Raw genomic sequence first — 23,656 nt, 5'->3', positions numbered from 1 at the left:
TTTTCAAGGACAACTTGCTCCATAGACACTTCAGAGCTTGAAGAGGAGGTTCCCAGAGGTGAAATGGAAAGAACTGGGCTAAGAGCGGGAACGTGGTGGCTACACATCCAGCCCTGTGCTACCTCTAACCAAGCTTATCTCATAGGCATGCCACTGGGCATCCCACCATCCCACTGCTACTCAAACAGCAAGTACCCCGCAGTGATGGGGCAGAGCTCAGGGTGAGGTGAGCTACAAGCAAGGCCTGGAGCATCCCCAGAACTCCCACGGCACCTCCCAGCCATCACCGTGCCATGGTGGTCATTCCCCAGCTGCTGTTGGGATTGCCCCAGCAACCTGCCAACATCTTTGCCCAGTGCCCCCAGTCTCAGGCCTTTCACCCCAGTTATCATTGTAGCCCCAAATGACCATCTCCTCTGCTTTTCCTCTGACCCCACATAACTTGGGAATCGGCTCTGATGCAGCATTCACACCCATAGTATGCATCCTTCACCCACGGGCTGCCTGGGACCATCCTCCCACCCCTGCCCCGTTGCTCTCCCTTGCATCAGCTTTGGAGTTGCACAGGCTCCACATACCCAAACTACTAATCTGGCATAAAAATAATGAGTGAGAAAAGGGAACAGGTTTCTGCTAAGTCGGTGCTGAATCGGCCAGTGTGAGGGCTCAGACAGAGGGGAGGACAGAGGCTGGTGGCCTGGAGCTGCAGGAGAAAGGACAGGAATGAGAATTCCCTGGTCAGCAGTGGCAAGCTCTTAGGTCGGTTCAAGCTGATGCGTTTGGGCCGTGGCTGAAGGTGATTTGAGCTCGGGGAGTGGGACTTATCCTCCCTTCTCCCTGTTATCCAGCCTGAGTATAACTGTGGTGGCAAACAGGACCAGAAACCATCACAGGAGAGGGTCTGAAAAGCTGCCAGGGAACAGGGAAAAACTGCCGAGTCCCTAGGAAGGACCCGGAGGCTGGTGAAATGGGAGGGACGTGTCCTTCACGTGAGCTGGCCTGTGACCTCTGCGCTGCTTTGCACATCAAGCCCTGAGAAGGGATGTTAATCTCTCCAGCAATAATCTGCACTAAAGATGCTCTCCTCCAGAGTAATTTTGCACCAGGGCTAATACTAAACTTCCTGGAGGAGGATTTGCATGCAGTAAAAATGTGCGAAGGCAGGAGAGTGCCAGACTGCAGGGAGTTTCCTGCAGGCTCTTCTTGCCTCCTAAATTGGTGCTTAAAGTAAGGCTTGAGCTCCCTTGCGCTGGAGGTCTTGCTCCCTGGGTCTTCATCTCCACTGAAAGCTTTCCATGGCATAACCAGCTCCTTATACAACCCACCAAGCTACTCTAATCAACATTAAGTCTATACATTAGTCTTTAAGCTATGTCTGCTTACGTGATGATTAAATAGCCTGAACTGATTCAAACCAGCCAAACTTGGGTGAGGCTTTTAAAGTTGTGCTGGGCTGTGGGAGCTCATGAAAGATGCCAAAATGGCTCCAAGCCCACGGTGCCAAGGACATCCAGCCACCGCTTGGACCCCACGCAGATGCCTACAGTCACATTAGGCTGCTCCGTGCACGCTATCCACCACCGACCGCTCCGGGGAAAAGGCTGCCCCGCAGCAGGGAACACCCAGTGCTGCTGGGACTGATGTTGCACAAATCCCGGTGATTCAGAGACCCGACATGTTCCCAGGCTCCGTCACCTACGTATGCTGTGAGTGATACGTTACTAATTTCCCTGTTGGCTTTCTCTGTATCGTCCGTGATTTCAGCCTCATGTCCCCCATGCTACAGTGTCTGCTGAGCCCTCCCAACCCAGGGGCTCCTCCACACCCATCATCATCCTCACCGGTGCAGGGGAGGCTGTTTGCCTTCCTCGCCCACTGCCATGCTGTGACCTGGTATCTGGCAGAGTCTCTAAAAGGCTCTGGGATCTCATTCCTGGCTGGCAGTAACCCCCGTGGAGGGAGTCCTTGCCCCTCTTCAAGGACACTGAGTTTTATGTGTGCTTGTATTGCCTGGTCAGGCGTTATTTTAAGCTTTTTGCATCTCTTTGCAGTCACCCTTAGTGACTGCCCTGGATAACTCCGTAGCCTGCGCAAACACGTCAAACATGATGCACAGTGCAGAGCCCCTCTGAGTTACTTATCCCGTCCATCCTCCCACCATGATCGCTGTCACCTGGTGGCCGTAGCCCCCTTGGCACAGACACGTGCACAGCGCTGCGTGCCCTCAGCCCCGAGGCAACAGAACCGTGGGGTCCCTCTTACATCACGGGGTTGGGAGGAGACCTTAAGCTGTGACTGCAATTATCTACGAACGCTTGGTAATGAGGTCCGCCCCACTGGGTACAGCTGGGGTGGCTGAGCAAGGTCATTTGGGAAAAAACCCCAAGGCTGGCTTTGAGCTCTCGCTCAAGCAAAAAAAGCGCTGTGCAGGGCTGAGCAAAACGAAGCCTGCTGGGATAGTGGTGGTGAGAGTTATTTGGTGGTTCATCTCCGTACCAGAAGGATTTAGGCTGGGTTAGGCAGTGGCTGCCCGTGCCGCTCCAATGGTCCTTCTGCAGGTGACACAAAGCGTAAAGCTGGCAGCATCACATGCCCTGGGTAATCTGACACAAAAGGGACCTTGTGTCCACAGCTGACACGAATCACAGATTTGCAGGGGGCTTGTTCGGTGTCTTTTTGTGATGTTGGACCTACATGAGCGCACAACCCTCCCAGGAAAGCAATTGGTTTTGGGAAACTCATACTAAGTTTTGCGGTGCTCTCTGAAAGCTCTGCAAACCACCCCGTCACCCTTGTCACCTCCCCATCCCACTCAGGCTGTGCTGGGCTCAAATGAGCAAGACAACACATAGTCTTCTGCTTAGTGTGAAGCTCTCGGCTTTGCTGCCAACTCTCTGATCGTGGCTATACCACTTAATTCGCTGCTTTGATTTCTCCAGTGTAAGCTTAGGGACATAGCAAGGCTTTCAGACACACGCGTAAAAATGATCTTCATAGTTTTTCGTTTGCAACTTCATGACCATCAAGATGCCCCGCCTGAGAGCAAGGCTCTGCTTTGTTAGGCACCATTCACACCTCAGCCCCAGAGCACTTGCACCCAAGGAGCAGTAGGAAGGTGAATAAGGGCACTGTACGATGTGCCCAGAGTCATAGTGGTTTTGGCGAGGTTGACATGAGGCTCCAGGCTTTGAAATCTGGGCCTCGCTCCCCAGCTGAGCCAAAGGAGGTCCTGCAAAACAGGACTCCATATAATCAAAGGGATAAACCCCCCCAAAAGAGGCATTAACTTTACATACATTCATTATTTTTCCTCTGAAAGGTGCAGACGTGACTGCTGGGCTTGCTCCACCTGCGCTGAACGCTGAAGCTTTCAGACGGAGATAAACTGTTCTGCTTTACAGCTTTTGTGTTACTGTACTGCTCTGGGGGCAGAAGGGAAGCTTCTTTACAGCGAGTCGCTGACCTGGAAAGGATTTTACATGCGAGCCCCATGCGCCCCTCTCCCCTTTCTCGCCAGGGGCAAAGATGCAGCGCCAGCTGTGCTTCACATGCAGCCTCATCTCCCCATCTTACCTGCTGGTTATCTCACAGCCGTTACCCTGGACGCAGGGTTAAAGTCTTGTTTATGCACTTACCCTTGCCATCAGCTGCTGAGCTTCTCCTTTCTTAAGGTCCTCTGGGAAAACAGGCTCTTCAGCTGTGCATCAGCCTTTTCCAGAAGAGAGATGAGCTCAGGAGTGATGGTGACCAAACCTGCATCAAACGGTGCCGCGTTTCATTTCCCTCCTGCCACCTCTGGCTCCCCGGCTCCTTGCCCTGACATCCCGCGGGCTACCTAGGCAGGAAATCCCTCAGTGATAACACACCTTCGTTAAGGAAATCTCTCTCCTTCACGATGATTCTCGGTCAATGGAATCAAAATAATGCATAAAAGCAACTTGCTGCTGGTGAAAAGTTTTTAGGCAGGGACTGGATTCTCTACAGGGAGACCCAGACTCATCTTGGCTCTGTAACGGAGAACGTGATTTTGTTTTCCTGCAGCGCAAGATGAGAAAAGCTCATTTCATAAGGAGATGGCAGAAGTGCAGTCTGTCCCAGTCTGGACAAACAGCCACGGGGGAGCTGCTCTGTCTGCTGATCTGGAGGACATTCTCATGCTCTTTTTCGGTTGCCATCTCACACTGGAAGACTAACGTTTTCTCATCTCACCTCAACCACCCAAAAGACCTTCCTGCAGGCAATCCTGCATTTGCCATGGATCCTGCTAGAAACCACTGTGTTTATATATATATCTCTGTGTGTGTATATATCTATCTATATTTTCCTGCTGGGAACATCTGCTTTTGGTAGACATTTCCCTTCCCAATTTCCTGGAGATCATAAGGAGGGCCAGAAGAGCAAGAACTCTCACCCAAACTCTCCTTTCCCTCACCCAGGGAAGTTTACAGGCTTTGTTGGTTTAACTTCCCAATTTATGTTAATGCAAGTGATAACTGTGGTTTCTATATGAATTGGAGTTGTGACTTTTCCAACGCAGTGGCTACTTTCCCATAACAGCAACAGAACATAGAAATGTTCTGTTTCAACCGGATACGCGGAAGCGATTGTCCACGTACAGAGAGAATGAGAAAGTCCAAAAGTAAAATACATCTGCCCCGTTAGCCTGGCTTCTTTTGTTGCAAATAAGTGATGAGAAATCGCTTGCCAGCAAGCTTCTGGTTTCTACAGGATGAAGCAAGTGATGGTTCTGTAGGGTATTCTTTAACATTTCCCAAAATAATTCTTTTGGCAAAATAATTCCTCCCATTTCATGAATGTGCTTTAAACAGCCTCAGATGACTAAGCAGGACCACTGGCTTTTCCTCACAAGAGAGGAGAGCTTCTCGTTGAAGAGAAGATGGTTTCTGGTGGCAAAGCAGGTCAGTGGGTGCTCCTCCGTCACTCACTCGGACTCCCACCACCGTCTTAGCGGAGACCCAGGGATCTCGGGTCAATATGAGCAGCGAGGTTCACCAACTCTGACTAAAAATACCGTCCCTCTTGTTTTTTTAACAGATTTACCAGTTTGCTGACCTGCTTGATCCCGTGGGCCTGTATTTGCATGACTCACGGGGTGGCACAAGGGGGAAAAAGGAAGCGAATGCACAGAGGCGAGGAGGAACTTCTTGAGCTGCGGCTGCCACCGAAAACACTTAACATGAAACCCCAACCTCCGTCAACTGCTTCCCTATTTTCCTTCCAAAGATCAAGAAAAGTGGACATGCAGCAAGTCGGACGTTAATAAGCAATTTATGTGACAGCCAGTATGAACCAGTCTAGGCAACGTGACTGGTGTTTTTCATTACAAGGGCTGCAAGGGGGGGTGGGATGGGAGATTTACAGATCAGCCCACACATTTTTGGATAATCTGTGGACTGCCTTTAGGTTCTGTATAAATAATACTAATTAAAAGCGGATGTAACTAATTGGAATCCATTCCACGGCAGTAACATGATCCATCTTATTGCCAATCCCCTGAGTCACTCCGTCCTCTGGATGATTATTTCTCTGCTTTTCCCTAACACATTCTGAACACTGCCTTTCACTCTGCCGATGGATCCAGCGTGGGTTTATGCTGCCGGGGCATTTCAAACCCTCTCCTAGCCCAGACACAACCAGCCCGGTTAGCTCTGCACCAGTGGGGCAAGACTTCTCCATTCATTCCTATTCTTCTTCCTATTTCATCAGAAAGCTGTGCATTTTAAAACTTAAAATCCCCTCCACCATTCACAAGCCCGGTGTTGAGCCAGTGGCGTTATCGCCTATTATTTGCCCAATTTATTTTGAATTAAACGTAGCAATAGGCATCCCAGGTTTCCTTCTGGGCAGCCTTACTGGGTCTTGCTCTGCATCGTGATCTCTATTTGGGATGCGGCTCCCCTTCCTTGACCTCCTGGGAAGAGCACGTTGTTCCCGGGTTTGGTGGCCCCGGGGGAAGGCAAAGCCCAAAGCAGGGCTCTGCGGCGCTTGCGCAGCAGCACGGCCAGCTGTGGAGGGAGGAAGGTCCTCTCCCTGCACACGTGAGACGGTTTGTCATGTCCCCTCCCGGGAACAGCAGTCCTGCCACTGCCACCCCGGCTCTGGGAGGGAAGCTCTTCTCCAGGCTCATTCCCAGGCTCCTGAGGGTCGTTGCTCCCTTCTAGGACTAGGTATGGAGAACGTACGGGGAGAAAAAGTCTGCCTTGGCTGGGAGAGGAGCCTTCTAGCTGGATTCAAGCCTCCCTGAAGTCAGGGGGAGGCTTCTTGTGGGCTTCAGAAGGGTTTGGATGAAACCCACGCTCCCGTAGAGCAAGAACGCCACTTTTTCTTTTTTTTTTTTTTTTCCAGATGTTCTGTCATTCACGGGGCTTCTGTGCCGTCCGCTTTGGCGTGGCACTGAAACCCTCCCTCGTTTCACCTGCCCTCAGGATGCCTCCAGAAGGTGACTGTTGGTCAGCGGGGTTTTTGCAGGCTCTGGAAACGGGGCGTTTGAACGTTTTCCTCTGCAGACGACCAGCGACGCAGAGAGCCAGTCGCACAACCCCTCGGTCCGGTGCGCCCGCAAACCCTCACGGCCCCGACCGGCCTCACCTGGGGCCTCCCCCGCCCCCGGGTCCCCCGGCCGGACCCCGGACCCACGCCGAGCCCTCATCTCCGCTCCCGTCCCCTGGAAGAACCTCGGCCTCCCGCGGCGGCCCCTCTCCAGCACCTCCCGTTCCTCCCGGCATGGCCCCACGACCCCCTTCCCGACACCTCGCCGCCTATCCGCCGCCACCGCGACGCTCGGCACAAGGGGGCTGAGATTCGAAAGCTGCCGGCACCGGAGCCCCCCCCCCGTGGGCATCGCCCCCCCCCGGCCGCGGGTGGGAGAAAACACTTGAGGCGGGGGGGGGGGTGAGGGTGAGGGGGAGCGGAGGGTGCGCGGCGCTGCGCTGAGGGGAGGGGGGCGGGGCGGGGCGCCCTCGCGCGCCGGCTTGCGCGGCCGGGTGACGCCACAAAGGCCGCCCCGCCCCGCCCCACGTGCGCGCCGCCCCGCGGCAGTGCGCAGCCGGCGGCCCCGCAGGCAGGTGGGAGCGCGCGGCGGGCGGCAGGGCCCCCGCCCGGCCCCGGCCCCGGCCCCGGCCCCGGCCCGCCGCCATGGGCGCCTGCCCCCACACCGCTCCCCGCCGCCGCCGCCGCCGGCCGCCGCCGCTCCCCCGCTCCGCCGCCGCGTAAAGGGCAGCGCGGCTGGACGCGGGCAGCGCCTCGCTGCGCGGGGTGGGGTGTGGGGGGGGGTGTGGGAGCCCCCCGGCTTCGGCCCCCGGCCGCCAGCATGGGGGCCGCAGCGGCGTGCCGGAGCTCCGCCGCTTTCCTCACGGTGAGTGTGTGTGTGTGTCGTGGGGGGGGGGGGGTGCGGTGGGGCCGTCCCTGCGCCGCCCGAGCAAGATCCGCGTGTCGGCGGGGGCGTGGGTGGGGATGTGCTGCAGTGCGGGGCTGCCCGCCCGCCCCTCCTGCCTGGGGCGGGGAGGGGGGGACACACACGGACACGGACACGGACACACACGGACACGCGTGCTGCCTGGCTGGTGGGGGCAGGGGGGGTGTTTTGGGGGGGCTGCGCGTGTATTCGGGTGTCCTGCCGCTCCCCTGTGCCTTCCGCGGGGGGTGCTGCCCGCCCCGGCCCCTGCACCCCCAAGCCTGGCGGGGTGCGATGTCCCCTGCTCCGTCCTCTCCGCCCCCCCCCCCCGTTTCGCCGCAGGCGGGCGGAGGGCGGCATCCTGCCCGGGGGCTGCTTCTCCCGGGGCTGTGCCCGCGCCTCGAGGGCTGAGCGGATCCTCGCTTCGTCCCCCTGCCCCGCTCCCGAAGCTCCGCGCTGGGCTGGAGTCTGTCCGTCCATCCATCCATCCATCCCTCCCAGCTGCTTTTCTTGGACAGGCAGCAAAACTCACTGCTGCTAACTGAAGGCGGCTGCCCTGGCTTAACACGGAAATGTTTTCCCGTGGGTTCGCCTCCAGGTTTACCTGCCCAGGTAGGGCCCTTTCCCATCAGAGCTTTAGGGCTACATCCCGTCTTTTTTGGGGGAGAGACGGTAATTCGGTGTGTCAGGCACATGCCGCAGCTGCTGCGGCTGGGTTGTGTAACCGAGGAGTCCACTTGCTCTTGAACTCAAGGTGGATCTTAGCAAGCTGGTGCTGGCTCGACAGGAATCCCACTAAACAAAAAATTAATCTAAAGCTGGGAGAGCGTTAGCCAGGAAACAGCCTCGTTGCTTTGAAGGGGACGGGTAACCTCGCGCCGTGGCGGAGCAGCCGGGGTCCGTGCACGGTGCTGGCTGGGTGCTCCCGAGCGAGCGCCGGTTTCCCACTGGGAGAGGAGGGTGCTGCTGCACATCTGGAAGATGAGATGCTGATGGGGAGCTTGAGATACGGAGCTCCAGCTGGGATCCTGGAGGTCAGTCGGGAATGGCAGGTAGAGAGGGAAGGGGGGCGGGGGGGAAGAGTGATATCAAGGTGTAGGGAAATAAACCAGCAATTTTGCAAAATGAAGCTGAGACTCTGAGCAAATTCACGCGTATAGTGCTCGTGCACGCGTGTACTCAACCTCTGTGTGTGCTCATCGTACGCGCAAACGAGCTGTAAGACAAAATTCCCGTTAGCTCGTGAGCTGGCAGGATGCTCCCGTGGCCGCTGGCCAGGGTTTCTTCATCCGACATCTTAATCTTCAAAATTTTGGGCAACTCCCTTTGGTGCCCCACAAGGAGTTAATGTCTTTCCAGCCTGCTGGAAGTACGTTCAAATCAATAGTTGGTGGGTCTCTTACTGGTGCAGCAAACCCGAATCCGCCCGGCTGCTTGGTTTTTGAGCGATAGCTGCTTGGCAGCAGTTGTGTAAGGCGGCGTTGGTTGTGGTTTGCCTTGCTTGGCGTGGGCTGTGGGCGGCCGCCAGCTGCCGCAAGGTAGTTTCCACCGTCTCCCCCCATCCTCTTGCCTCGAACCGGCGTGATGTCTCCTTGCTTTGACTCGGGGATTTCGGGAGCCTGGGGGATTTCATCTGCTCGGACCAAAACCGTGGCTGCCGGGGATGCTTGCAAGCTCTGGTCGGTGCTGGCTGCAGGAGTAGCTGTTGGGTTTTCCTTCATGGGGACCAGATGTGCTGGTGCTGCTGTTTTGGCACGCTCGGCTGCCTGCGTTTCGCGCTTGAGACGTAGTAAAGGGACTGCTGAGCAGGGTAAGCCCCGGACTTTCGGTTTCACAAACCCCAAACCAGCTGAAATAGCTGGTCACGTTGCAAGAAGCAGAAACTTGCTTTGCTCTTCGATACTCTCCTCACCGGCAACTTTTTTCAGAGTAACTTGATCCTTTTTACAGTGAGCGGGGCAGGAGATGGGCTCCTCCTGTTTGCAAAGTTACCATAAAACTTCCAGACCAGTTTATTTGTTTTTTCTGGGTTTGTTTTACAATTTTATTTTTCTCCTTTAATGTCGCAAGCGACTTCCTGGTGCTGGTTGGCGGAGGGTGCAGCTGACCTTCGGGAAGGGCGGCGGGCTGTGCAGCCCTTCCCCGACCTGTGCCAAGGCATCGCCATGGAGCCAGCTGCCGTTTCTACCAAATTGTGCTGGTTTTGCTGGTTCCCAGAGTATCAATTTAGCACTGTCGATCCCTGCTCGCTTACAGCTATCTGCTCCTGCTCTTCTCTACCGGGGTCAACTGCCCTGCGTTTAGCTAGCTTTTGTCTTTTCTTCTTTTTTTTTTTTTTTTTTTAAATTTTTTTTAATTATTTTTAAATTTTGTAGGTTTATTGCTGCCTCCCCTGCAGGGCTGGCAGCAGGGCGGCACTGTATGCAACCCGAGATTATGACTGTCTCGAGGTGTCACCCCCTTTCAGGACACAAATGCCTGTTGATCCACCAACTTTCTGCTGGTGTTTTGACTCACTGGGCCACCGAATGGGTTTAGGTCCCGAATGAGCTGTTGTATTCCCAGCCGCATCCTCTGTCCATGTGCCGGGGAAGCTTGTGACCCCCTAAAAGCTATTTACCGTGCAGATTGCCCACGGGGTCTCTCCTGCAGCAGGCAGTTATTTAAGAGGGTGATGGAGGCACAGCATAGACGTGACCATTGAGATGGAGTCATCAAGCTGGGTGGTGGTAAGGTGGGTCATGCCCACATGAGCGGCAGGCTCGAGGGTTTGTTTGCAGCCAAGCGCGAAGGTCCCCTTGTCTGAGCCATTTCCCCGATGTGGGGAGGTGAAAATGAGAGCGTTCCCCAGCCTGATCTGCTTTCCTCGTACCGTAAAACCTCCACGTGTTGGAATAGGTGAAGGTGGCTGGGAAGTGCCTTGGCCCGTGCGGGGCAGGGCGTTGAGGCTGAGTTGGGGATGGTCTTTGGGATCATGGCCACCCTGTCCCGCTTGACCCTCTTGGCTTCAGTGTCGAGAGTTGCTCCTGTGTCGGGCATGGAGAGCAGCACCGAAACTGCTTGAAACCTAATCTGCTCTTTAGTGTCGCCTTGCACTGATTTCTTTTTTTCGGTTTTTTTTTTTGGTTTTTTTTTTTTTTTTGTTACCCTATCCGCTTGCTTTGGTATTGGAGTAATGAGCCAAAATCCAGTGGCTAAGCAGAGCTCACTTCATTACTCTGTTGCATTTGCCACTGAAACTGGGTGTATCAGCCAGAAAGGTCTAGTTTTGCTCACTGCTGGGCAGTCCTGAGGATGAGGGACCAAACCAGCAGACACCCCTTTTTGTTGAAGATGTCCTCCTGCTCCTGGTGTTCTCTTTCAGAGATCTCAGTGGTGCCAAACATGAAACCTGAGCAGCTGGATTTTTTTTTAGGGAGCAGAAGTGCCAATCTGAATAAATAGAGGATGCTCAACGCTGCTTAGCCTTCTCCTGCTGGGACTTGCTGTTGTCCCTATGCTTGGAAGTGCATGTGCACCTGAAGATCTGGAGATGTTCAAAAGCACCAGTGCCGCTTTGCTTGAGATGGGGTTTAAAAAAAAAAAAAAAAAAAAAAAAACAAAAAAAATAAAAACAAACCCCAAACCAAACCTGGTGCTGTTACAGTAGTGCAGGTCCCGCTGGCTGTAGTTACCCAGATGAGTGATGGAAAGATGCTGAAGATGGGAAGAAAAGGGAGAGCAGGATGCGACCCGTGGCGCGTGCTTGTGGCAGGGTTGTCCGTGGGTTTCCTGAGGTCTGGCTCGATGCAGAGGGCGAAATCGGCATCTGAGGCGGCAGCATGCAGCTCATTCCCAGTGAGGCAGGAGAGCCGCTGCCTGTCCTGCCTCTCCCGATGCCCCGTCCCGCTCAGCGCCGGCGCGGGGAGAAAGATGAGTAACGCAGGTGACCCCCCACGCAACCTCGAGAGGTCGGATCCTGCTGCATCTGGTTTGCTAATTCAGGGTTGCGTCATGAAGATTACGGGCGGCAGGTTTCCTTAGAGCCAGCTAAGCGCTTCGTTAAATCGTGTCTTAGGGGAGGGGAAAAATAAAATGCATCCTGTAAGCCTTTGCTGCCTGCCAGGGCAGCCCCGCTTTTTAATTTGACGTGCTGTAATTAGCCTGGCCGCTGCAAGATCCTTGTCAACTCCTGTGGGCTTGCCTGCTTCTGCCTGCTCTGTAATTGCTGCTTCAGGAGAGAGAAAAAAAAAAAAAAAAAAAAAAAATTGAAGTGTTTTGTACAAATCCCAAGCCATAAATTATTTAGCAGGTGAAACAGAAATGTGCTGTGTGTTTCCAGGAAGCAAGAGACTGCACCAAAAATGATGCGGCGCGGCTTGCGGCTCTGCTGCGATGTGCCTTCTGCAGAGTCATGTTGTTGGGAGGCTTTTTTTTTTTTTCCCTTCTGAATATATTCTTGCTGGCTGATAGCCCAGAGTAGGTAGCAGAGCAAGAGGCAAGGGCTTGTATAACATAGCCAAGTGATTTATGTGCCTGTCTGTGCAGCTGAAAAGCGTTAGGGTCTCTGGTCTTTTTACCTTCGGTGTAGGAAAGCACCTTTGGGAATTCAAGGTAACGTTGGCTCGTTCCTCTCTCTCCCTCCTAACTCAGCCTGTGGCTGTTTGAAAATGTTTTTTTTTCTGTTGCTTTACATGCTGTATGAGGTTGTGTCAGCCTTTCTTTCAATATGCCTTTTGTTCTTGGTGTCTTATCTCTGCTGGCATAACTGACGCTAAATCCATGGACCAGAGGTCTGGAGGAAGCAGAGGTCCTGCTTGGTAGATGGAGCTTCTCTTGGGAATGGAGCAGCCTCGAGGCAAAGGAATTAAGTGAATAAAGCCCTGCGATTGGAACTAGGTAGAGATAAACAGATTTGTAGTCGTCATGTAGCGAAGCCCAGCTGGATGCAGTTCAGTGTCTCAAAACTGGAGACCTTTTACCTGTATCTGATGCAATGAGGAACTGAGTTACAGCAGAGCTCCTCAAAGAGCTTAAAAATAGCTTTGGGTTTTCTCTCCTGTTGCTAATGCATCTGGTTTAAAGTGGGTTCAGATGTGGTTGGAGGCTCGAAGCAGAACATCCCTTGCGGTCTCGCCAAACCCTACGCTTGTGCAGGGTCATAAAAAATCATGGAAGGGCAGAGGGGCTGAGAAATAGTCCAGTAACGGCTGCTGGCCCAGGTTTCATCCTGGTTTGCGTTATTTGGGTAACTATTTGAACAAGTGCAGATTAACAAATACAGAGGAGGAAAGTTTTACAGATCAGAGCTGTCACCCGCGTGTGTTTTTTGGTTTTCTCGGCAAGCGCCTGGCTCGTGCTGGAGCCTCTCAGCCTTGAAATCCAAAGCTGGTCTGAATTCTCCTGGGGTGGCCAGGTAGCACGTACTGCTGAAACACAATTAGCGGTATTTACCGCCCTGGCAGGGTTGCAGTGTAAATGATGCTTAGTCTCGCCGAGAAGCGTGGTGTCAAATTTAAGGAATTATAATCGTAGCTGGCGATGTGTCTGGGGAGCGTGCTGCTGTCTGCACCGGTTCTCTTCCACCTCGACCTCGCTGAGCTCCCACCCCTGGGTGTAGAAACATCCCCGTAGTCCCACGGCTCTGGGACATCCCTTGAGATTCTGCAAGGGATTGCCGGCAGAGAGGGCTCCGGTCACGCGCTGTTGTTGACTAATACCTTCCGCCTGTCTTCCAGCTGCTCGTGCTCCTTGGCACCGCCGACGGTCAGTCGAAGCTGACCTCCGAGCAGAATGCCATCAGCCTCTCCCCTGGCAAGTACCGCCACTTCGACCGTGCCACCAACAAAGAGCTGATCTGCGACAAATGTCCCGCAGGAACCTACGTGTCTAAACACTGTACGAAGAGTACCTTAAGAGAGTGCAGCCCTTGTCCGGATGGGACCTTTACTAAGCATGAGAACGGCATAGAGCGGTGCCACCCTTGTAGAAAACCCTGTGAACTGCCAATGATTGAGAAAACTCATTGTACTGCCTTGACTGACCGCGAGTGCACTTGCCTGTCTGGTACGTTTCAGACGAACGATACCTGCGTCCCTTACACGGTGTGCCCGGTCGGCTGGGGCGTCCGCAAGAAAGGAACGGAGACGGAAGACGTTAGGTGCAAGCCGTGCCCTCGTGGTACCTTTTCTGATGTGCCTTCTAGTGTGATGAAGTGCAAAACATACACTGACTGCTTTGCAAAAAACATGGTGGTCATCAAGCCAGGGACGAAGGAGAGTGACAACATCTGTGGTTCTCCAGCGTCTCTTCCGAACACGTCTTTGACTTCGTCAAGCGCCGAAACGGGTGAAGAGCCCTACGAAGTTCCACCGACCGCTCATCTTCCCAAAGGTAATGTCCACCACTGAAACACAGGCGTGGTTTTGGTTGTGGGATTGCATTCCTGCCTCGGTCAGGGTTGGCTTTAGGCTGTTAAAGGGCCACCTGGTCTAAAGCGTGGATGGTGCTTTTGCTTCTTGGCCAGAAGGCAGCTCCGGAGCGCATCAGGTTGCCCTCGCTTGTGTTAAACCACGTTTAATAACATTTTCACCGAGTCTGTAGTCATGATTGGACTCCTGGCTGTCCTACTGTTTGGACTGAAAGGACATCACGTTCCTCAGCCGCTTTTCCCATCTGTGTGTTGTGCTGGCACAAGTCTTTGCGCATTTGTGGCAAACCTGAGCAGGGTGCAGCAGGAAAACCCTGGCAGGAGAGGGGCTTTGCTCCACCAGACTCGTTTGCTGATGAATTCACTGCTTTCCTGCCCATGCTTTCCCTGCTGCGTTTCGCCCCGTACTGTGCCAGTGTATCGGCTTGAATGGGAACCATTGCCAAAACAGCCCTCCGGGAGCCTAGGCTGTGCCGTAAATTTTTTCTTTAACCTCTAAGATTTCTATTAGTTATCACTGGTGGGGAGAACTGGGTTGAATTCCCCATTCTCTTGTTTAATCGGAAATGATACATCATCACAGTCTTTATGGAGATGTTTTAGCCGTGGCTGGTTGCAGTGGTGCTGTGGGACCCCATTTGAGGTGGTGCTCAGCACTGCCTGGGAAGCAGCCTTCTTACAGTATCTCAAATGGGGCATTTTATTAAAAAAAAAAAAAGCAACTTCTGGTTGCCTGTACACCTGAGCTGGTGAATGCAACAGCAGGGAAGCGCTGACAGTGGTAGACTCCCAGTGCTTCTCTGTTGTTAGGTCTCAGAGCTTGATATGCCACTGGTGTGTCATTGGGAGAGGACAGGAGGGTGTTCCCTGAACTTTGAAATCAACTGTAGAGAATTAGGTAAAAGTTAAAGCATTTTCCGTGTTTGTATCCTGATCAGAGTGTTTTGGGTAACCACGCCAGAGGCAAAATCAGGTTACCGATGGCTACACCCACTCTCTGGCCCAACTGGGATGAGACATGATCTTCAAAAGACGAGTTTCCAAAGTAAGCTCTAGTTTTTGCCACAACATTCCTTTGGCTTCTCACCAGGCTTTGGTCATGCATCTGGCTGGGACCTGAGAGCTGTTGGTTGATAAGAAAACTCAAAAAAGATGGAAAGTAGCTCTAAGGGGGAGGTTTGGTCGATTCTGTTGCTTCAGAAACCTGTTTTGTAGTTGATGCATCCACAGCTGCTTGCTGTTCATAAACCTAAGAAACTCCTAAACCAACTCCCTCAAAGTTGCAGGTTTTCTGAGAAACACTGAACGTGGGACAAACACAAATTGACAACATGCCTTTAATAACTCATTTTTTTTCATGAGCTGCCACTAGTCTTAACCACCAGGGGTCAATTTTACCTTGAACCTACGTCTGTAACCGTACCCATCTGTTCCCAGAGCCAAACCTCAACTTCACCCCTTCCCTTTCTCGCTGCCTGGCGTTGGGTTTCTGTCTGCTGGCCAAGCAGACGCTCAGGCAGGTCTTAGACCGTGATGTGATGCCGTATCGCGTCTCCGGTGCCGTGACACTGAATTCTCCTCTCCTTTCGCAGGTCTGAACTCTTCAGTTCCCGATTTTGTCCCCTCTCCAGCGCCACGCGCATCCAGTGGCATGGCGGAGCCGGCAGGCTACTACAACGAAACCTCAGCCAACGAGACGGACGGTGCCGCTGGGACCCTCGCGGGCTCCGGTGCCACCGGCCAGGCACAGAGCTACCGGCACAAGCAGACCAGCCAAGCGCTGGAGAAGCAGCCGTCGCTGGAGATTGTGGGGGGTGAGAAGTCCAGCGTCCCATACAGGCCCCCCCGGCGAGGTCCGCAGAACGTCCACCAGCACTTCGACATCAACGAACACTTGCCGTGGATGATCGTCCTCTTCCTGCTGCTGGTCCTGGTGGTTATCGTCGTCTGCAGCGTCAGAAAGAGCTCACGGACTCTGAAGAAGGGACCCAGGCAAGACCCCAGTGCCATTGTGGAAAAAGCTATTATGAAAAAGTCCACCACCCCCACGCAGAACAGGGAGAAGTGGATCTATTACTGCAACGGGCATGGTGAGCAGTAGCGACTGGGGGCTGCGGGGGGTAGTGTCCTCTCCACCGTCCCGTGCGGTGCTTTGGAGGGGCCACCCCCGTGTCCAGTGACTGGTTGCTTTTCTGACTTGCTGGGTCTTGTAGTGAGGACAGAGCCCATATACTGGTTCCTCAGATGTTTCTTCATCCTTGGCTTCTCCCCCTTCCTGTTCCCATGGTGCGTCCCTGCTCCTGAAGGAAGGGTTAATGGAGGGAATGTCACCTCCTTCCCACCCATCCTTGGTAGAAGGATCTTGAATGAAGGCTCCTTTTTATTTTTTTCCTTCCCTTTCCACTTTTCTTCTGTTTCACACTCCGTATTTTCTCTGTGACTCAGGCATGGGTCTGGTTGTCTTTCATGTCGTCCTTTCCCTCGCCCCATCTGTTCCTGGGAGGCTGAGTCATCCCCCGCCTCTTGGCAGTGCCTCAATTTCAGGTTCTTAGCCCTAAATCCTGACTGCTGGCTTATGTCCCCAGCCCTTTGCCCATGCTGGAGCTAGGAAAGTTGTCCTTAAAGGCTGTGTCGTGGAGGTGTGCAGCTCCATGAACGTCGCAAGGTCTTCCTGGAGGCTCTGCTTTGTAGTTTTTTCTCTTCTTTTGGTGGATGACTTGCTGTCAGCTTTCTGATGAGACTTTAAAGATGACCCATTGTGGTCATTAAATTGAAATTTGCAAAAATCAATGGTAAATTAATGGTGGCATGAACGTGAGTGCTGAGCAGCCATGATCTCCCTAGGAGGATGCATGGTTCTTCCTCTGCAAAGCTACAGTGGCAATATTGACCCCCCTTATCCTGTGCAGACAGCACTGACAAGTCCTTACTTTGGATTGAGCTTGCTCAACCTTAAACATCCATTCACAGTTAACCTTTAGAAAAGCACATTTAACAAGGGGGGCCAAACAAAGAATGGATTGAAAAAAGATTGGAAGGTTTAAGAGAGATCAGTGCTTGATGAAAGTCATCCTTGAGTGCTTAAGTACAAAGCAAAGAAGGCTTTGAGTAGGGTGTCTTCTGTTATGTACTCCCTTCTCCTTCCTGCTGATTAATAGACCTACACTTTGTTTGCCTTCATTAATGCATTTACAGAACCAGTAAGGTGTTGTTGGAATTAGTTTTGTGCCTTCGCTTGTGTTTGTGCTACTTATCAGTTTCCTTTTAACTCTTTTGAATTCTTGGGGTGCAGTTTCTTGAGCTTTTTTCCATTTGTGGGAACTTTTTCCAATAACCCCTGCACTGCATTGTCCCTAAAATCTGTGGTGCCCAAAGCGTGGTCCTTGTGGCTGTGGTGAGTGATCTGCAATGGGGCTGCAGAACCTTATTAGACATCCTTATTTGTGGGGACTACCAGAAACACTGCATGGTTTTGGCTGTGGTTCATTGGCCAAAAGCAGCTGATTGTTACTAGTAGTAATTTTTTTCCCCAAGACCTTAATTACCAGCTGGTTGAATTTCTGACTCTTACCTGCTTTTTGAAGCATCTCAGAGCAGGGGCTGAGTTTGTACAGGGCAGGGAATGCTCGAATGCAGGGACTGGACCCACTTGCTTTGAGCGGGTGCAGCTCTGATTTCTAACCTGGTGTTTCAGACCCCGTGCTGAAATACCTGCGCTGCAGCTGGCCCTTCTCCTGGAGAACATCTTAGAGCTGCTTTTGTGGGCAGTGCTGGGTGTTTTGTCAGCAGGCATGATTCAGGTTAAAGAAACCGTGCAGGTGAGAGAAGGTGATTGATACGTGGTGAGCAACGAGGCTATGTTAGCCTGCTGAGGTATAACCTAAGCTAGTGCATCAAATTCACAAGATATTTGTTAAGTTTTCCCCTTGTCTTGGGAAATAAGCTGGGCGTAACAGCAAAACCACACTTAGGTGATGAACTGGCCCAGTATCTGATCAAGCCTCTCAGGTCTGGAGGTGAATTGCCCCATTACTCTGGGTTCCTGGCTGGGCAGTTTTGCACATCTCTCCCCGTCGTTCTTGCAATAGTCACGCTGGTTCCGTGTTGGCATGGGTGGCTTCATGACTTCCTCCTGCTACGGAATGTCCTCAGTTGAACTTTGTGCAATGAAGGCAGACAGACGAGCACAAACCAATTAATGCTTTGTCTTGCTTTTCGTACAGCGCTGATGTTGCCTAAATTGCGTTGCGTTAGCTGGAAGGGCCCCGCTCATTAGTTCTTGGTGGTGGTGCTCTGTCGTGTCAGATATGGAAATTGTTCTCCTCTGTGGTGGTGTATAAATCCCTCTTTGGTTTTCCTATCGAAACATTTGGCTCTTAAGACTGTGTACTTGAAACTAGAGAAGATGTAGTGCCATGGAGGAATTGAGCTTTTATTTAATAACTGGCCGTACAGCTAAGGTGTACTGCAGAGCTGCAGTGTCACAGCTTAGCTTTCTGCTGCTCTGGCAGTGTTTGTACCCAAATCATGCTTCATCCTGAAGCAGCCTTTCAGATAAGGGTGAATATAGCCAGGAACAAACGTCAGGCTGTTGCAGAGAGGAAATCTTTCCCCTCCCGTGCTGCTAGTGCAGATCCCTCCATGGTAGGCAGCCAGAGCAAAGCCCCTGTAGATGTGAGGACCACAGCTGCTCCCGAGGTCTTCAGGTGCCAGCCTGGTTTGTGGTTGCACTACGGGTGTGGAGGGCAAGCAATTAGGTTTAAATCATCTTCTGGGGCTGGGGGTGAAGCCCCAGGGTCTGGTGCTGGCGGTGCACCCACATCCATATGACCTCCCCACCTATACGTTGGCCGGCTACGCCAACAAGGGGCTGGGGCGTGTTTATTGCCGGGGCAAAGCCTGTGTACGTAGCTGTTGCGCACAGTCTCCCCTTGCTTCCTCCTAGTTTATCGTCTCCTCCCTCCTAATCCTTTCAGTAAACAGCTTTAACCTTTGAAAGGGAAGACCGAGTCTGACGTAGGCGCAGCAGTCGCTGTTCGGAGGAGCTGTGCTTGGGTGGCTGCCCTCGCCCGGCACGCTTCAAGCCTCCCCATGGCACCAGACGGGCATCCAAGGCTTTGCCCGTTTGGAAGATTTTATTACCGATTGCTTCGAGCCTGTCGGTTCTGGGTGAAGCATGGTCAGGGTGGCACTAGCACCGCTCGGTGCTGGAGCAAAGACATCTCGCTGTGGTTGGGCTCCTTCCCGAAAGAGGAAGAATTTAGGGTGAAAGCAGTGGCTCAAACTCTTGCCCAGTGCCCGAAGGCCCTTGATATACTGAATTGCTTAAATAGTCGAGATAGGCATGCGATCCTGAACAGTGGTTGTTGTAATAGGGTGTGTCACTTGTCCTCATCTCCCTGTGAGCTGGTGTCTATGCCCTGTGCTCTCTCTGGTCTTAATATATGCCTTAAATAACAGCCCAAACCTAAAAATAGCAGTAGCTTGGGAGGCTGGTGTTAAAACTAGACCCATGTCCTTAACATGGACGTGTTCCAGCCAAGACGGCAAATGCTGATGATTCTCACTGGATTAAATAGTTCAGACGTCTGGGAGGAGCTTGCGATGACTAACTGCCTGAGTTAGCAGCCAGCCTACCTCCACGTCTGTCCTCGTGTCCGTCCCCACGACAGGGGCTCTCCCAAGAGCCCCTAGGTCTCATCTATGCAAGATGGAGAAGGTAGAGCAACACCAACGGCGCAGCTGTGGTTGGAGAAGCTGGACCTCTTGCTCCTTCAGCTGGCTCTTACAGTGTAGCCCTGCAGATGGGAATCCAAAGGGGAAAAGCAGTTTGCCAGAGATTTCCAAAGAAATTACCAGCATGGTGCCTGAACGACATGGGTACTGGGCTGATAGCGCTCTGTGGTTTTAACCTTGTATGAATGACTACTTTATTTTAAAAGATAGCCCATGTACTGGAAACATTTTCTTCTAAACAATCCCTTTATTTTAGAAAATACCCATTTCCTTTCTTCAGCTGTCTCTAAAGGCAAGGAATTGAGCTTGCAGAAACCTTTCAATAAAAATTGAGAATTGAAGCCTGTCTCTTGAATGTCTTGGAAGTGCCAAATTTGGCATCAGTCTATGCCAAACATGAAGACGGGCTTGAAATCTTCTTACAGAAATTGCTGATAGTGTGGCCTTTGACTTTCACCCATTGAGTAGCAGAGGATGAAAGGCAAAGACTGTGTAAAACGTTATGGTTTTGGGTAAAACCTGTGTATAGAAGAAGCTGCCTGAGATGATGTGCTAAGAGGCAAGAAGAGAGTTTGGTGATTTTTTTCCCCCCCCCCCCCCCACGAAGTTGAAAGACTGAAGAACAGATCTTGGCAGCACTGGCCTGGCATGAGGTGGCACTTCCCTTTTATTTTTCTTCAAGTCTTGTAATTGCATATTATTGCAGTGGGTGGTGAGAATGAAGCCAGGAAGCCTCTGGTTAAATAATCAGAAAAATAAACTGTTCTGCAAAAGCTGTTTGCGGCCAAGATGGAGCTGAGGCTTGACTGCAGGTAGAAGAGTGTGTACTGAAATGGCTCAAGATCAGAGTGGGGAGTTGAGGGGTGATGCTGGAAAGATGGGGAGCATCAGGATTTGGGTGTCTTGGTTGCTCAGTTGTTGGGATGCCCAGTTGTCAGCACGTTGGGAGCCAGGATCTTCTTGGTTGGCAGTTCATAGGGTATAGTCCTTGGCTTGCAGCTCGGTTGTTGTAGGACCAGGGCTAGGCTTAAGGTTGGTCTGCTCCCAAGGAAGTCATTGAGGGTGTTGACAAGGGACCACCACATCCTTGTACCTCGGAGAGCCTGATGCTGTGCTGCAGCTCTGAAGCATCCCCATGTGAATATAACCCATGGGTGTGTTGGCAGTATGCATCGGGACATCTGGGTCATCGCAGGCTTGTCTTCATGTGGGATCAGATACTCATTTATGGTTAGTGTTGGAAGATGATTATCAGAGTAAAATTAACTGATTCTTTTTCTTTTAAAGAGACAGCAGCACATTGACTAAAAAAGCCCAGACATAACCGTAATCTTTTCTATAGATCCATCACCTAATGAAAGGAAGCAAGTGTATGGCAACAACCCAGTAGGGGATATTCTTCCTCAAACCTGTTGTCGCTCCCTATTCAACTGCTACACTAAATAAGGAAACCCAGTTGCAGGGATGGCACTCGCAGGTCTACGGGGTGACTCTGGATGCTACTTCAGGACCCCTTCTTAGTGCTTGTATGAGTAGATGAGATGAAAGCCGTCTAGTGTAGTGGTTTTGTTTTGTAGAGGTAGTTTTCCCTTTGATCAGCTCCTGAATGGGTCACAGCGTGGTGGCGGGAGCATCACACTGGGAGGCAGGGTGAGGATGGAGGAGCTGCTGTGGAAATGCACCCCTGGGGACTCTGTCTCTTCTGCACATCTGCAGAACACGGGGAGGAGCAATGGGGTTAAAAGCTTCACCAGTCTCAAACTGGGGTGGCCTCAAGGTTTTGTGCCCAGACCACAGGTAGGGCGGAGATGGCCAGCAGCATCTCATGAGAGCACATGTGCCCGTTGCTGCTAACAGAATTTGGTAATTGCGGTTATGCCTGGAGAGGAGCAGCCCTGGGCTTGTGTGCAAACCCTAATATGACTCTGGCAGGCAGAGCATGAGGTGAGGGATTAACGTCTGTCTACCTGCCAAAGCAGAGAGGCAGAAGATGTTTGGGTTTTGGTGGTGGTTTTTTTTTTTTTTTTTTTAAAGCAGTCTCTCTTCTGGCATCATCAGCTTAATGATCTGCAGATGACTGCTGGTCCTCCAATGTCAGCCTGCAAAGTGAAACCCAGGCAGAAAGGGATCTTGTTAAATTAGAAGGGGCAGGTATGTGCCGGGTACCATGGGGCATATGGATGCTGTAGTACTGCTGAGCCTTAAAACAGGAATGCTCCCTCACTGGAGCTTGGTCGGCTGTGTGGGAGCTCTGCGTTTCATGCTACGTTTGCTCCAAAATGGGCACGATGCTCCACTTCGGGGTGGGATGAAGCAACTGTTCATCTGCAGCGCAAACCTCTGCCATGGGAGCTTTGGGGTGATGTTTGACAAGTTCGAAACACCATCTTCCTCAAACTATGTGACTTAAAACTTTGCTCAGGTTTGCCCCAAACTCATTCTTCGCCTTTTAGGAAGCTGCATGGTTTCCAAAGGACCTATGCAGGAGCTGACTAAGGCTTCATGGTGAAAGGGAGCTTTCGAAAACTCAAACAAGGGACGCTGCTGTTCTGCTTAGAGAGGAGGAAACCTAATCATGTGCAAGTTTATCATATCTTCCTCCTCAGCCTTATTGCATTAACAGGCCTGAAGACCGGTGCTTGATCACTTTTAATGTGTGTTGGTACAGGGGCCATCTATCCGCAATGTGTGCAGGGCTGTGCAGAGCTGCCCTGGGAAGCTGGTATGTTTGCTCCCAAATCTGCTTGGAGGGAAAAAAAAAAAAAAAAAAAAAAAAAAAAAAAAAAAAAGAAAACCCCTGAACTATTGCATGGTCAGAATTCCTGGGTGGCCCCTGGATTAATTTAATAAGGGATTGGGATTTGTGCCTGCCTGTTAAGGTGTAGGGCTGAGTGTCAGAGGCAGGGCAGCTCTGCGGGGAGAGGAGGGTTGTCCTTGTAGAAAAACAGACCGAGCCCAGGCTTTTTTTGCCAAAAAACCAGCACCGGTTTCTGTGCCGGGAGGGCTGTGATTTCTCACATCAGTAAGGCTCTCACACATAACTCCTCGAATAACAAGGCAGATTTTTTTCCCTCGCTCGCCAAGGCTTTGTCTGGAGGGAAAAAAAATGCGGGAGGCGAATTTAATCCTCGGGTTGGCATCTGTGGATGTCTGGATATTTATATGGCTCTGGCCACGGCAGTGTGCTTGCTCAGGGTTACCAGCTGTCCGAGAGGGTTATAATGAAGATTAACTGTGCAAAAGCCGTTTAAAATTTAATAATTACATAAAATACTTATGCTGGCCGTTCCCTTTTAAACCAAAGGAAGAGCAAGTGTTTTCTGCAGCTCCCCAGTGCCAGTGTAGGCAGACACACTGGAAGAGCATCCCGTGGTGGTGGGCAGGAGCTCGCGTGGGTCCCGGGAGCGTTGGACCAAAGGTGCTGTTATAGAGGTGACTTCCACATAGCACGTGGTGGGAAGGGAGGCCTTGTCTCATGCTGACCCTCAAGTTCCAGGGTCTGAAACACGTTCGTAACAGCATGTGGCTGATCACAGACCTTCCTTGACTGCCTGGTTTGGTTGAGTTATTTTCCAGAGAGCCTGTGGGAAGTGTTTGTCACAAGACCCTTTCCTGCCCTGCAAGATTTTATTTTTTTTATATATTTTTTTTTAAATTAAAAATCACCATTTAGTGGTTTGTTGCCCAAACAGCACTTGCTGAGGATGTGAAACACTGGCTCCTGGGGGGGTCTGATACCAGCAGTGTCCTCCATGGGAAAAGTAGCAAATTGCCAGCAAGTCTTCATGAGTATGTCCTTTCTTCCTGTCCAGACAAAGGCTCTTGTTAGAATGGTTTGTGTTGGAAGGGACCTTCAAAGATCATCAAGTCCAGCCCCCTGCCATGGGTGCGGACATCTTTCATTAGATCAGATTGCTCAGAGCCCCATCCAGCCTGGCCTTGAACACTTCCAATGATGGGGCATCCACAACTTCTCTGGGCAACCTGTTCCAGCGTCTCACCATCCTCACAGGAGAGAATTTCTTCCTTATGTCCAATCTAAATCTACCCTCTTTCAGTTTAAAACTGTTGCCCCTTGTCCTGGTAAAAAATCTCTC

General features: G+C 52.0%; 1 protein-coding gene across 1 annotated transcript in view; it reads left to right on the top strand.

Annotated features, from left to right (window-relative positions):
* Nucleotides 1–7,116: 7,116 nt before the first annotated feature.
* TNFRSF21 (TNF receptor superfamily member 21) overlaps nucleotides 7,117–23,656 on the top strand; it is a 35,141-nt gene continuing 18,601 nt past the window's right edge. The window contains exons 1-3 of the mRNA XM_030037617.2: nucleotides 7,117–7,375; nucleotides 13,132–13,786; nucleotides 15,416–15,913. Of these exons, the coding sequence (XP_029893477.1) occupies nucleotides 7,331–7,375; nucleotides 13,132–13,786; nucleotides 15,416–15,913 (1,198 nt within the window). The 5' untranslated portion in view covers nucleotides 7,117–7,330. The remainder of the gene's footprint in view (nucleotides 7,376–13,131; nucleotides 13,787–15,415; nucleotides 15,914–23,656) is intronic.

The sequence above is a fragment of the Aquila chrysaetos genome, chromosome 15 (assembly GCF_900496995.4).
Source record: "Aquila chrysaetos chrysaetos chromosome 15, bAquChr1.4, whole genome shotgun sequence".
Classification (NCBI taxonomy): Eukaryota; Metazoa; Chordata; class Aves; order Accipitriformes; family Accipitridae; genus Aquila; species Aquila chrysaetos.
The sequence above is the reverse complement of the archived record's forward strand: the minus strand, read 5'-3'. Positions and strand labels throughout refer to the sequence as shown.